The sequence below is a fragment of the Leucoraja erinacea genome, chromosome 6 (genome assembly GCF_028641065.1).
Source record: "Leucoraja erinacea ecotype New England chromosome 6, Leri_hhj_1, whole genome shotgun sequence".
In the NCBI taxonomy this organism is placed as follows: Eukaryota; Metazoa; Chordata; class Chondrichthyes; order Rajiformes; family Rajidae; genus Leucoraja; species Leucoraja erinaceus.
The window spans coordinates 45952171-45965513 of record NC_073382.1 but is presented as its reverse complement, the minus strand read 5'-3'; the positions used below and the strand labels follow the sequence as shown (position 1 = coordinate 45965513).

Here is a 13343-nt window from a genome sequence, read left to right as displayed (position 1 = left end):
ACATTAAACATGAACAAAGGCCCGGATCTTCATGATTCATTGATCTTTTCCCATCTATTAATGAGAAATTGAACCAAGGTCAACTTTATAGTCTTGATCTCCAGAAGGTGAATTCTGAATATCAGGCATTAATTGGGAAAGACCTGGAAGAAATTTGCATGACTTGGAGTTTGCTCACAAAATATTTAAGGAGTAACTTGGGCTGATGGAACTATTCTTTGGGAACTTGGATAAGAAGAGAATATATTTTTGGAAAATACCTATTTTGTCATGACTTAAAATTGGCAACAGGCCTTCATATATCATCGAGTTGCAGAGCCATGCAGCATGGAAACAGACCCTTCTGCTCACTGAGTCTATGCTGACTATCAAACACTATTTATAGGTTGACACAAAATGGATTGGACAGCATCTCTGGAGAAAATGGATAGGTGACATTTTGGCACGGGGCCCATCTTTGGTCCCGATCCGAAACGACACCTATCCATTTTCTCCAGAGATGCAATTTGACCCGCTGAGTCACTCCAGCATTTTGTGTCTATCTTTGGTATAAACCAGCATGACTATGTACTATGGACACCACGGTACATACACATGAGCGTTTGGGAGACCGGCACTAATGACAGGGGTGGATTTTTCAGCTGCTGCGGGGTCTGCAAGCATCTTCTGCTGGGGGAGAGTATGAGGCATTTCAGCTTGACTTCGTATCCCCCAACCACGCTGGAGCTTCAGCAATCCAAGGACTGGATCATGCTGAGGAGCGCTGGGAGCACTGAACTCAATCACTCATTCATTGAGTCAGTGAGGTCAGCTGGTGGCCACTCTGCCTGCTTCTGTTTGCTCTATTGTCACAGTTGTTTCTGTGATCCTCTCCCACACTCTATTTTCGTTTATTTTAATCTCATGAATAGTTTGGGTTATAAATAATTCTCAGGATAGTGCCTTGTCGTAACCTGTGGACTTTCTGTTCCCTGATCCTATGCTAATCCTGTTATATTCTCCCCATATTCCCACCACCTTCCTGCAGATTTTATCACTCACTATACAATGGTAGCAATTTACAGTGCCTATACTTATTCTCTAGAGATGTTGCCTGACCCATTGAGTTACTCCAGCACAATGTGTCTTTCTTTGTAAACCAGCACCTGTAGTTCCTTGTTTCTACGTAATTGTAAATTGGTTACTTCACACTAACCAATTGTAGTGCTTATTAGTAGAAGCTCTGCCCACCATGCAGTTCATATTATCAGAATTCAGCTCATGCTGTTGGTCGAATAGCTGCTACGCTTGTTATAACAGCATGCTGAAGTATACTGTAAGTGAACTTTAATAAACAATGTTGTACCATGTTGTGTGAATGACTGACTCATTTACAGTAATCTACCAGCCTGATGTCTTTGGGACATAGGAGAAAACTGGAGTGCCTGGGGGAATCCATGCAAACACAGGACGAATGTGCAATCTCCACATAGGGCTACGCCAGTGGTCAGGAATGAATCCTGTTCAGTGACCATATAACCGTATAACCATATAACAATTACAGCACGGAAACAGGCCATCTCGGCCCTACAAGTCCATGCCGAACAAATTTTTTTCCCCTTAGTCCCACCTGCCTGCACTTGTACCATAACCCCCCATTCCCTTCTCATCCATATGCCTATCCAATTTATTTTTAAATGATACCAATGAACCTGCCTCCACCACTTCCACTGGGAACTCATTCCACACCGCCACCACTCTCTGCGTAAAGAAGTTCCCCCTCATATTACCCCTAAACTTCTGGACAGGACTCCAATTTTTCCATAAATCCAAAAGAGACCATGGAGGCAGTGTCAGGAATCCCCAGGACAGCCACGGCTCATTAAAAGGAGTTGTAGATGACATCATCACCCAATTTGTCCTAATAATAGTGGAGTGTGCACTGGTGGCAGCAGCTAAAGACACAAATCTGAAGAAGGATCCAACGCGAAATGTTGTTTGCCTATTTCCTCATCAGGTGCAGCTTCACCCACTGAGTTCCTCCAGCACTTTATTGTTCGCTCAAAATTCCAGCATCTTATATGCCTCCACTTGACTTACCCACTATCTACCAGCTACCTGGAGCTCATCTGATGCCCTTTCTGGATCTTAGGACACCATATAATACTGGACACAAGGCTTATCTGATGGCATGCTCAAAACCAAGGGATCAGCGAGTGCTTGGACTTTATGGTCACAGTGGACCTGGGGTACGGGAGCAGGTTGGATTAGGGTATCAAGGATTCTGCTTCTGGGAAGGTCTTTAGCTACCATTGATCATGTTATAAGAACCCCTTTAAAAACTAAATACACTCATGATGGGTCATAAGACCCTTTCAATTAACCAAGCGTGCTTAATTTTAATGTATACCGAAAGAAAACAATGATATTTGAACTTGCAGCAGCAGCATAACGACTCTGTAAACACAGTACTCAAAAGTGGTAGGCCCCCCTCGGTCATGACTGACCATGGGTGATGTATTGAATTGAATTGAATCCTTTATTTGTCATTCAGACCTTTCGGTCTGAACAAAATGTCGTTGCCTGCAGCCATACATGTAATAATAAACAACACACAATAAACACAAATTAACATCCACCACAGTGAGTTCACCAAGCACCTCCTCACTGTGATAGAGGCAAAAGTCTTAGGGTTACTGTCTCTTCCCTCCTCTTCTCCCTCTGTGCTGAGGCGATACCCCACCGGGCGATGGTAAGTCAGTCCCGCGGTTCAAGCTCGGGGGTGGTTGAAGCTGCCGCACTCCAGTCCAGCGGACGCAGCTGCTGCCCCGGGAGCTCCGGAAAACAGGCACCAGCCTGAGACCCGCGAGCTCCTGACGATGTCGTCCACTGGGCCACGGCCGAGCCCCGGATTCAGGTCGCCGCCGCCAGAACGTCGCCTCAGCCACCAGAGCACCAGCTCCGCCCCGCACCGGGCCTCCCACACGGGAGTGTCTCAGCCCCGCACCGGGCCGCCCTCACGGGAGCGTCTCAGCCCCGCACCGGGCCAATCACACGGGAGCGCCTTCCAGCCGGGAGCCGGGTCGCCCTCACGGGAGTGTCTCAGCCCCGCGCCGTCCGCCCTCACCAGAGCGCCGAGTCGTGCCGCTGCCTGAACGCCGCCGCAGCTCGGAGACGGCCAGCCTCACGTTGGTAAGTCCTGGCTGGCTCAACCTCCGAGGCCTCGAGGTCGGTCGCAGGTTGGAGGCCGCCAGCTCCACCATTAGGCCTCAGCTCAGACAGGGAAGAGAAGGGGGATACGACAAAAAAGTCGCATTCCCCCGAAGGGAGAGACAGAAAGCCCTGTTTCAGCCACCCCCACACATAACACAACCTAATAACCAAAAGTTTAACTGAACAAGACCAAAAAAAACAACACAAAAAAGCAAAAAAAGAAAGACTGTAGGCGAGCCGCAGCCGTTTCACAGCGCCGCCACTTCCGGATCTGTAGTCGGAGCCCCTAAAGCAGTTTGTCTACCTAAGGCGGGAGCGTCTACCTTCCCATGCAAATCTATTGCACCTGCCCACTGCCCACAGTACTCAATAGATAACATAATTAAACAAACAAAATGAAGTTCTATAAATTAAAAAAAAACAATATTAATGCAAAGCAAAATAAAAGCCTGAAGTCCCCAGTGCAATCAGAACAGTTCGTAGTTCTGAGTTTAGTTGGTATTTGTAGTGTTCAATAGCCTGATGGCTGTTAGGAAGAAAGTGTTCCTGAACACGGTGGTCATGCTTTTCAGACACTTATTCCTTCTTCACAATGACACGAGTGTAATGAGAGCGTGGCCAGGGTGGTGTGGATTCATGATGATGCTGGCTGCCTTTTTAGGCTTCCTATAGATCCCTTCAGTGGTGGAGAGATCAGTCCCCTTGATGAACCGGGTAGTGTCCTATGGGAATCTGGGAATAACCGTGCATAGTTCCTTGAAGGTGGAATCTCATATAGATAGGGTGGTAAAGAAAGCTTTTGGTATGCTAGCCTTTATAAATCAGTGCATTGAGTATAGAAGCGGGGATGTAATGTTAAAATTGTACAAGGCATTGGTGAGACCAAATCTGGAGTATGGTGTACAATTTAGGTCGCCCAATTATAGGAAGGATGTCAACAAAATAGAGAGAGTACACAGGAGATTTACTAGAATGTTGCCTGGGTTTCAACAACTAAGTCACAGAGAAAGGTTGAATAAGTTAGGTCTTTATTCTCTGGAGCACAGAAGGTTAAGGGGGGACTTGATAGAGGTCTTTAAAATGATGAGAGGGATAGACAGAGTTGATGTGGACAAGCTTTTCTCTTTGAGAATAGGGAAGATTCAAACAAGAGGACATGACTTCAGTATTAAGGGACAGAAGTTTAGGGGTAACATGAGGGGGAACTTCTTTACTCATAGAGTGGTAGCGGTGTGGAATGAGCTTCCAGTGGAAGTGGTGGAGGCAGGTTCGTTGGTATCATTTAAAAATAAATTGGATAGGCATATGGATGAGAAGGGAATGGAGGGTTATGGTATGAGTGCAGGCAGGTGGGACTAAGGGAAGATAATTGTTCGGCACGGACTTGTAGGGCCGAGATGGCCTGTTTCCGTGCTGTAATTGTTATATGGTTATATGGTAATCTCCTATGTTCCTGAGTGTTCGAGTTGCCAAACCAGGACATAATGCAACCAGTCAATATGCTCTCCTCCGGACACATGCACAGATCCAAGAGAGTATTTGTTAACATAGAAACATAGAAGCATAGAGAATAGGTGCAGGAGGAGGCCATTCATCCCTTTGAGCCAGCACTGTCATTCATTGTGATCATGGCTGATCGTTCCCAATCAATAACCCGTGCCTGCCTTCTCCCCATATCCCTTGATTCCACCAGCCCCTAGAGCTCTATCTAACTCTCTTAAATCCATCCAGTGATTTGGCCTCCACTGCCCTCTGTGGCAGGGAATTCCACAAATTCACAACTCTCTGGGTGAAAATGTTTTTCTCACCTCAGTCTTAAATGACCTCCCCTTTATTCTAAGACTGTGGCCCCTGATTCTGGACTCGCCCAACATTTTATAATTTATAATAATTTTATAATTTTATATGTTTCTATAAGATATCCCCTCATCCTTCTAAACTCCAGTGAATACAAGCCTAGTCTTTTCAATCTTTCCTCATATGACAGTCCCACCATCAATCAGGATCAATCTTGATTATTAGTTCTGTTCTGGACCCACTCTGAGCTTCACTTGTATCAGCAATAGGCCCATGTACAAGCACTTGAAAGATTGCTGGTTTAGCTGATGCTGTAAGCCAAAGTTGTTTTTAACAATGACCAGAGAGGCAATATATCCAATTTTCCGATCTAGGGGACAAAGAACTGTTTTCCTTCAGTGAAAATAATATTTTACTTTCAAAGTTTTATTTCTGAATGCTCTGGAGTGTTGCCTTCAGAGGTTAATGGTCAGATTTTAGAACAGGTAACCACTATTAACATTTGCTTTGTATGTTTTCAAATTATTATTCAGCATTTTCCTTTTTTGTATTAAATGTTGATATAATCTAGTGTGTTGGTTGTTCAGTAAATGCCAATTACTGTAAATGCCAATTACATATTGCTGCTTCCTTTAAACTAATGTATTCATATGACGATGGTTTAAATAATTTAATTTTGCTCACTTTCAGGGAGAGTCTCCTGCCGCTGGTCTAATTGATTCTGAACAGGATATGGCTGCAATTCCTGAAGAGTGCTGGAATCCTATACCAAGTTTCTGTAGGTTACCTATGACTATCAGGCCTCCATTAGGTCTGGGAGCTATCTCAAGACTTACTGCTGCCAAAAGCAGGATTGCATTGCAGAGTCAGAGGATACCAATAACTTCCACAGAACTTCAAATTCAAGGACAAGTTCGCCAAGAAATTGCAGGTAAATGACCATTAATTGAAATATCATGAATAATTTGAGCAAGTTCAAAACCACGCCCATTTTGATCACTTTTTGTCATAATGTATGAAATTGGTAGTTGTGAGATAGATGAATTTCATAGAATTGCTCTGAATTTTGGGCACACAAAATACATTGAGTTCATTGATGATGAAGTAAATAGAGAGTGTTGATGAAGATGTTTAAAAAAGAAGCCTGAGTGATCTTGTTTTCATCTTTATCGTTTTGAGATTGGGGGGGCAGTGGCAACTGAAACAAACTTCAAAATATTGCAAACGGGATGATTAGGGATGTCAAGAAAACACAAATAGATGGAGGATAAAAAAAGCAAGAGTTACTTGGAAACTGGTAGGAAGAATCAGGATGGGAACATAAACTAAATAGTCCACGGATAAAGTTGGAGTTTAATGTGCATAAATCTTTTCAGAATGTATATCAAGCTGATAAATATATTTTTTAAAAACATGGGATTCATGGGATACAGAAGCCACACAACAGAGAAGTTATGCCTAACATTTATGGCTCAATCTGGTCCATGTATTGTATGCAGTTCTGAGCACCATCATTAAGAATGGTGGATACTGTGTTTAAAGTTTTATTGCTTCTGTGTTGTGGAAAATAGGAAAGGACTCTAATGAAGGATTTAATATAATGCCATAGGATTCAATTTGAACTGGATCTTCTCTTCCAAGCAAACTGTATAGGAAGATTTAAAACAATTGTAGTTGGAAAGATTGGAGGAAATAGACTCAATATGCATTTGTAATGAAAGTTGAATAGATGTATAATTGACAGGCTATGGTGAAGGTGCAGGAAGAATGGTTTCATCAAACGGCTCGTTGCTTTTTGTTCACTTTTTCACTAAAAGGTAAAGAATATGCAACAAAAAAAGACTGTGTTTTCAGTTAAAATGAGTGGGGCTAGGGATAATCGAGACAATGTGGACTTGGTTGTAAGGAAAGGGTTGTGGGAGAGGAGATGAGATGAGAAAAGGGAATGGAGATTAGCTGGGTGGGAGCAGAGGGGAGTGATGGCAGGGTTGCTGGGCGCGGGGACGTAGGTGAGAAGGTTGGGACATCCAACCAGATTTGACCAACTGCAATTGCACAAAACAAGAATATCCCCCCAAGTCTTGGAACTTCTTTAAATATGGAGATTAGCAGCATCAATGTGTTTGGGACATGACCTTAGACTTTATCTTGAGATGTGAGAGAGAATGTAGTAATAATTTCCAAGGTATGCTAAATCTGGTGCTTGTAAAACACAATTTTAACTTTAGATAACAGCTTCTCATTGATTTTCTTCTGCTTATTTCTAGAAGTTGGCAAGCAGCAAGCAATTCATTACTGTCTATTAAAATCTGTCAGATCTACTTGCAACCATTTCTAATAGGCAAACACGGTCTAATGGACCAAACACGGACAGGTGGAACTAATGTAGGTGGAGCACCTTAGTCACTGTAGGCAAGCTGGGCCGAGAGACCTCTTTCTGTGCTGTATGACTCTCCTTCTTTTGACTCTCCCCGTCTACTTTTGTTAATTCTGTGAATATAGGCACAACTTGCTTATAGGAAAGATAAAAGTGCTCGACAAACTCAGGTGTTCAGGAAGTATAAATGAAAATGGACAGATGATGTGTGGAGTCGTGGCCCTTATTCACACTGATGGAGTACTGGGAGGTAGTGGCAGGGCAAAAACTAGCAAATGATAGGTAGATATTGGTGACGAAAGTTAATTGGCAGATGGATGAAGATACTAACAAACGATAGAGGTGAAATGGAGACAAAAGAGTGCCATACCAGTAAATAAAAGGAAGACCAAATGTGGACCCAGAGAGAGAGATAGAGGAAAGGGGGGAGGAGAAGAGGGAGATAAAACGGAAATGGGGGAGTTAGGATGTGGAGGGGTGAGGAGAAGGAGGAGGGGAAAGTAACAGGGTGATGTGGGTAGTGGCAGAAAGGTGTGCACACGAGGGGTGGGGAGGTTGTGGGGGGCGGCGAAGTGGGGTGGGGGGTTTGTTTACTTGAGATTGGAGAATTCAACGGCCATGCAATTGGGTTGTAAACTACCCAAGCAGAATATGAGATGCTGTTTTTCCAGTCTGTGTGAGGTCTCACTCTAGCAGTGGAGAAGGCCAGAATAGAAAGGTCGGTTTGGAAATGAGAAGGTGAGTTAAAATTGTTTGCAACCAAATTCTCCAGCACGCCTTGGTGGACAGGGAGCAAGTGTTATCCGTAAGGATCGTCTAGTCTACACGATCTTGCCGATATAGAGGAGGCCACATTAGGTTATTGAATGTAATCTTTTAGGATCTTTTTATTTGCATCTGCAGCCTCTTGTTACTCCACCATTTCCTTACACTCTGCCGTTTTCACATTCAATGTTTCTATTTTTCATGCTAATTTCCATCATATCAATGTATTTTACTTTTTTCTTTTCCCAGTTTTCTCTGTGCCTTCTCTGTTAAAGGATTTGACTCTTTATTGGGGTAAGGTTCTATGGCACCAATCACCCTCTGATTTCTTGACCTAATACAATTAACATGTGATCATTGCTCTTGTGAAATTTAGTACACTTACTAGATAGTTTGTTTTAGCAGGCATTACAACCATTTTGTTGTTACTCAGCCTTATGAAACACCCACTTGGAGATGTACACAGTCAGTGAAATGCCTAGGAAATCCATAAATCACTGGAGTAATTCAGCGGGTCAGGCAGCATCCCTAGAGAACATGGCTTGGTGACGTTTCAGGTCAGACTGAAGAAGGATCCCAACCTGAAACATCACCTATTCGTGTTCTCCAGGGATCCTTCCTGACCTGCTGAGTTACTCCAGCAATTTTTGCCTTTCCTTGGTAAACCAGCATCTGCAGTCCTTGTTTCTACTGAAATGTCCACACAGATAGAGCCACATAAAGTCATGTGCACACAAAAACATCCATGTAAAATAATCAGTCTCTCACACTCAAATTGTGCAAGCACGTTTCCTTTTAGCTCCAAGCTTGCCTCTCCCCACAACCCCAAAAATTGGGACTCATTGTGTAGCAGTCTTGCCTCGCCAGTTAGAAGGATGTAGATTTAATCGAAGATCTGAGCACATGTGGACATGATGATACTACAGCATGAGAAGTACTGCTAACCTTTTGCTGAGTTGAGAAACAGAGCCCTGTCAGGTGAATGTAAAAGACTCCATGCTTTTTTTCAGGATAATCAAAACTGCCCCAAATATCTCAGCATTCAATTGTCACCGCTAAAGTAAATTGGCAATTTAATATTGTATTGCTGCTTGTGGAAGCATGCTATGCACAAATTACCTGCTGCATCTTTTATGTTACAACAGGATCTGCATTAATCGACTGTACTTCGGAATATCTCACGGTTGTGAAAGGCACTATTTTAAATAAAAGGCTTTTCTAACAGCTCTTTTCCAAAACTCTGCTAGCTTGAATCTTGAAATTCTTCATTGGATGGCTGCGAAATCCGTTAATTTAAATATGCTTCGCTGACAGTTTTCTGGTATACATTTCTAAACTTGTACTGAACTTGATATTGCATTTCCCTGTGAGTTGCTCTCATTTGTTTGGTGACGTTAGTAGGTGCATATGACTGGTAGGTGATTAAGGTCACTGAATCAACCACCTCTGCATGACCATAGCTTTGATCCAATTCCATTTCTGTCTTCAAAGTAATTTTTGAGCATGACTGATTTGAGTATGACTTTTTAACCTTTACTTTTCAGGATTTATGACTGTGTGAAGGTAGAGTGTGCTATTTTGAAATCTTTTTTAAGTGAGCTGTTAATAACACTTGAAAGCATGTATCACCAAATTATTTTTCACTGTCTTCAGACTCTTAAACAGGCCTCTCATGCTAAGGATGAATTCCTCATCCAATCAACCTTGTTACCACCCATACATTTTATAAATCTGCATTTTCTCTGTAGCTGTAATAGTATTTTCTGCACTACTTTGATTGTCCCTTTGCACTATTTGGTGTATAGTTTGTATGGATAACACGATAAACAAACCTTTCTATACATGTGACAATAATAAACCGCTACCAATAATAAACCACTACCTGCAGGCGGCATTGTTCACATGTGCTTGTTTCCCTTGTCCTTGGTGGTAGAGGTCACTGGTTTTGTAGGATTAGTTGGAATAGCCTGGGCAAGGTATTGCAGTGTTGAGAGTGGTTGATGGGGGGGTAATAATCAAAAGTGCCGCTTTATCATGAATTACAAAAGGACAAAGGACGTTTATTGTCACATACACCAATTGGTGTAGTGAAATTTGAGTTGCCATTGCAGCACACCAATAAAATAAATACAACATTATAGAATTTAACATTAAACATAAAAACAGCCCCCCACACCAGGATCAACGTTTCCCACTGAGAGGGAAGGCAGCAAAGTTCAGTCCACTTCCTCTATGTTCAACCGTGGTCGGGGCCTATTGAGGCCTCCGCAGTCGCCGCTACGACAGCCCGATGTTTCAGGCCCTCTCATCGGGATGATGGAATTCAGGTGTCGGAAGAACGCTCCCAGTGGCTTGGAGTTCCGAAACGGCGCTTGCTATCAGAGACTGCGGCTCCCAAAGTCCACAGGTCACGCTGGTCGGAGCTCCAACACTGGCGATCTCGGCAAAAGATCCCAGGCTCCGTGATGTTTAAAGTCAGCGCTGCTGCGGCTGTAACCTCCGCAGACCACAACTCCACAATGTTAAAGTCGGCAGTCCCAGCACTCCGGAGCTCCACACGGCGACCTGGGTAAGGCATCGTCCCGCTCCGCAATGGTACCTCAGTGCTGCGCTGCTGATGCTAACAAGGCAATGGACATTCACTCACTGTTGGTTACCCTGTCTCGGATCTGCCCTTCCAGCGGGTTCTTATGTGGCTTGTCCAGTAGTAGTTCAAGTGCAGACTACGCAGATAAGACTAGTTAGACTGACATCATGGTTGGCACAAATATGTTGGGTTGAAAGCCTTATCCTGTGCTGTAGTTTGTTCTATGCTCTAAGTTCTCAAGCTATGAACATTTGTATTTTGAAAGTTGAAAAATGTATCTTCAATCTGCCTCAGCTGACATCAACTGCTGCCAACCACACACACAACTTGATCTGGGGAATTGATCTAAGGCAATAAAGTGGCATAGCTAGAACTGCTGCGATATTGAAATCATGATAATGAGTGTGAGCAAAAATATTTGTGATCTGCACTGGTTTAAGTGAGCATGGGTTAATTATGCATCGCAATTCCACTGCATGTTTCCAAAGATATCCAATCAGTGTTCAATTGTTCACCTATAATCATTATGCTATTACCTATATCAACACCCACATATAGGTTTTTCTAGGTTTAATTTACTGAATATCACCATACATGGTTTACTGAGAAGACTCAGACAAAGTTTCATATTTGGTCGTTGTAAAATACTGATTTTTTATGAAATGCATTTCTTTCAAATAAAAGTTTGAATGTCTTTTAAATTACTGAATCTGTGACAGAAACCTTTGTGAATAACAAACGATTAGTGAATGTGAGCACTGCTGAAGGCATGATATTTTAATGCCTTTGAAGACTGAAATTGTAATACATGATTTCAAGTTTTATGTAAATCAGAAGCAAAATAAGAAGAATGTGCAAATATATATCACTGTCTAACTTTTTGCGGCCGTTTTGGAGGTCCAAGCCGCTGAGGTCGGCTTCCCGTTCCGACGTTGGAGTGCCAACATTCCGGCGAGCGGGTCTGAGCGGCGGGCTGCCCGTAGCGGCGACTGCGGAGGGCTCCGGAGGCCCCGACCACGGGTGAACATAGAGGAAGATGACTGACTTTGGTGCCTTCCCTCACAGTGGGAAACTTTTGATTCTGCTGTGTGGGGATGTTTTATGTTGAACTCTATCGTGTTTGTGTTCTTTATTTTATTGTATGGCTGTATGGTGATCACATTTCACTGTGCCAACTGGCACACGTGACAAATAAACTTATCGTGTATCGTGTAACTTCCTATTCTTGTTTATTTGGACCTTGGAGCAGATTTCAGGACACTAGGTGCAATAGTGACAATCATATCTAGGCTTGCACAGTGTTGTAGATTATATAAACATATTACATTGCAATGCAAAAAAAGCCAAACTGTATTGCTTGCCAATTCACAGTGTTGTTTTTTTCATCACACATTCCCATTATATATAAGCAGGGTAGACAAAAATGCTGGCGAAACTCAGCGGGTGAGGTAGCATCTATGGAGCCTCTATGGACACTCTTCTTCGGACCTGTCTCGACCCTAAACGTCATCTTTTCCTTCGCTCCATAGATGCTGCCTCACCTGCTGAGTTTCTCCAGCATTTTTGTCTACCTTCGATGTTTCCAACATTTGTGTGCTCCTTCCAGTGTTCTTGCTGTTTGATTTTAAAAGCAGTCTCTCAGTTTAGTTAAGTTTATTATTACTGTTGTCTGTACCGAGTTACAGTGAAACAAATTTTTGCATGCTATCCATTCAAATCATACTATATATACATTAGCATAAGCGAGTTCGGTATTCCGACTGCGCATGCCCAGGTCAGAGATAAACATTGGAGGGTGCGGATCTGCTGTGTGTTATCTTTAGTTATCAGACCTTCGTTTTAGTGAGTGCTTTAAGCTTCTTGCTGCTCTTTGTGGTCAGGGTCGGCGGGGTCCATGGTCGGGGTCGGGGTCGGGCGCGGGTCTCCGGCGCCACGAGCGCTGCCGAGCCGCCGTTGGACCGTCCCCGTCCCTCCCCCAAGTGTCCCGTCCCCATCCGGAGGCAGCTGGAGGTGTCGGGCCGGGCTAGCAACCGAAGCGGGGAGGCTCGGCGCTGGCTTCTTCCTGGCTCCGCTCCGACTCCTGGGGGGGGCCGTCCGCCGACTGCTCCGCTCTCCCTATCCAGTGGCCGTCAGTTTGCCCCCTCGGTGGAGGGCATTTCATTACAAACAGTGAGACAGTCGGAGCTGGGATAGGCAATCAATTCCACTGGAGCTGCTTGCCTATCCCAGCTCCGGGGGGCCTAGCGCTGGCCACTGGCGAGAACGCACAGGGGGCGTCGCAGCAGGGGCGTCGCAGCGGGCCAGGCAACATCTCCGGAGAAGGGTCTCGTCCCGAAACGTCTACCACTCCTTTTCTCTGGGGATGCTTCCCGTCCAGCCGAGCCACCGCAGCACCCCGTGTGCACCCCCGCCGGCAGCCGCTGGGTGGGGTGGGGTGGGGGGTGTGGCTGGCCAACCTCCCCGGCAGGGCCTGTGGCTCGCCGCTCCGGGGTCGACCCGGACGTCTCCGACCACCCCCCAAGCAGGGACGGGACACCCAGGGGCGGGTGGTCCAGCAGCGGCTCAGCAGCGCCCGCTCGGCTTGACTCGGGCTCCGGATGAGGCGCGGGTCTGTGCTCGCCTGTC

General features: G+C 44.6%; 1 protein-coding gene across 1 annotated transcript in view; it reads left to right on the top strand.

Annotated features, from left to right (window-relative positions):
* LOC129698047 (uncharacterized) overlaps positions 1–13343 on the top strand; it is a 186452-nt gene that overhangs the window by 151818 nt on the left and 21291 nt on the right. The window contains exon 4 of the mRNA XM_055636885.1: positions 5680–5920. Coding sequence (XP_055492860.1) covers positions 5680–5920 — 241 coding nt within the window. The remainder of the gene's footprint in view (positions 1–5679; positions 5921–13343) is intronic.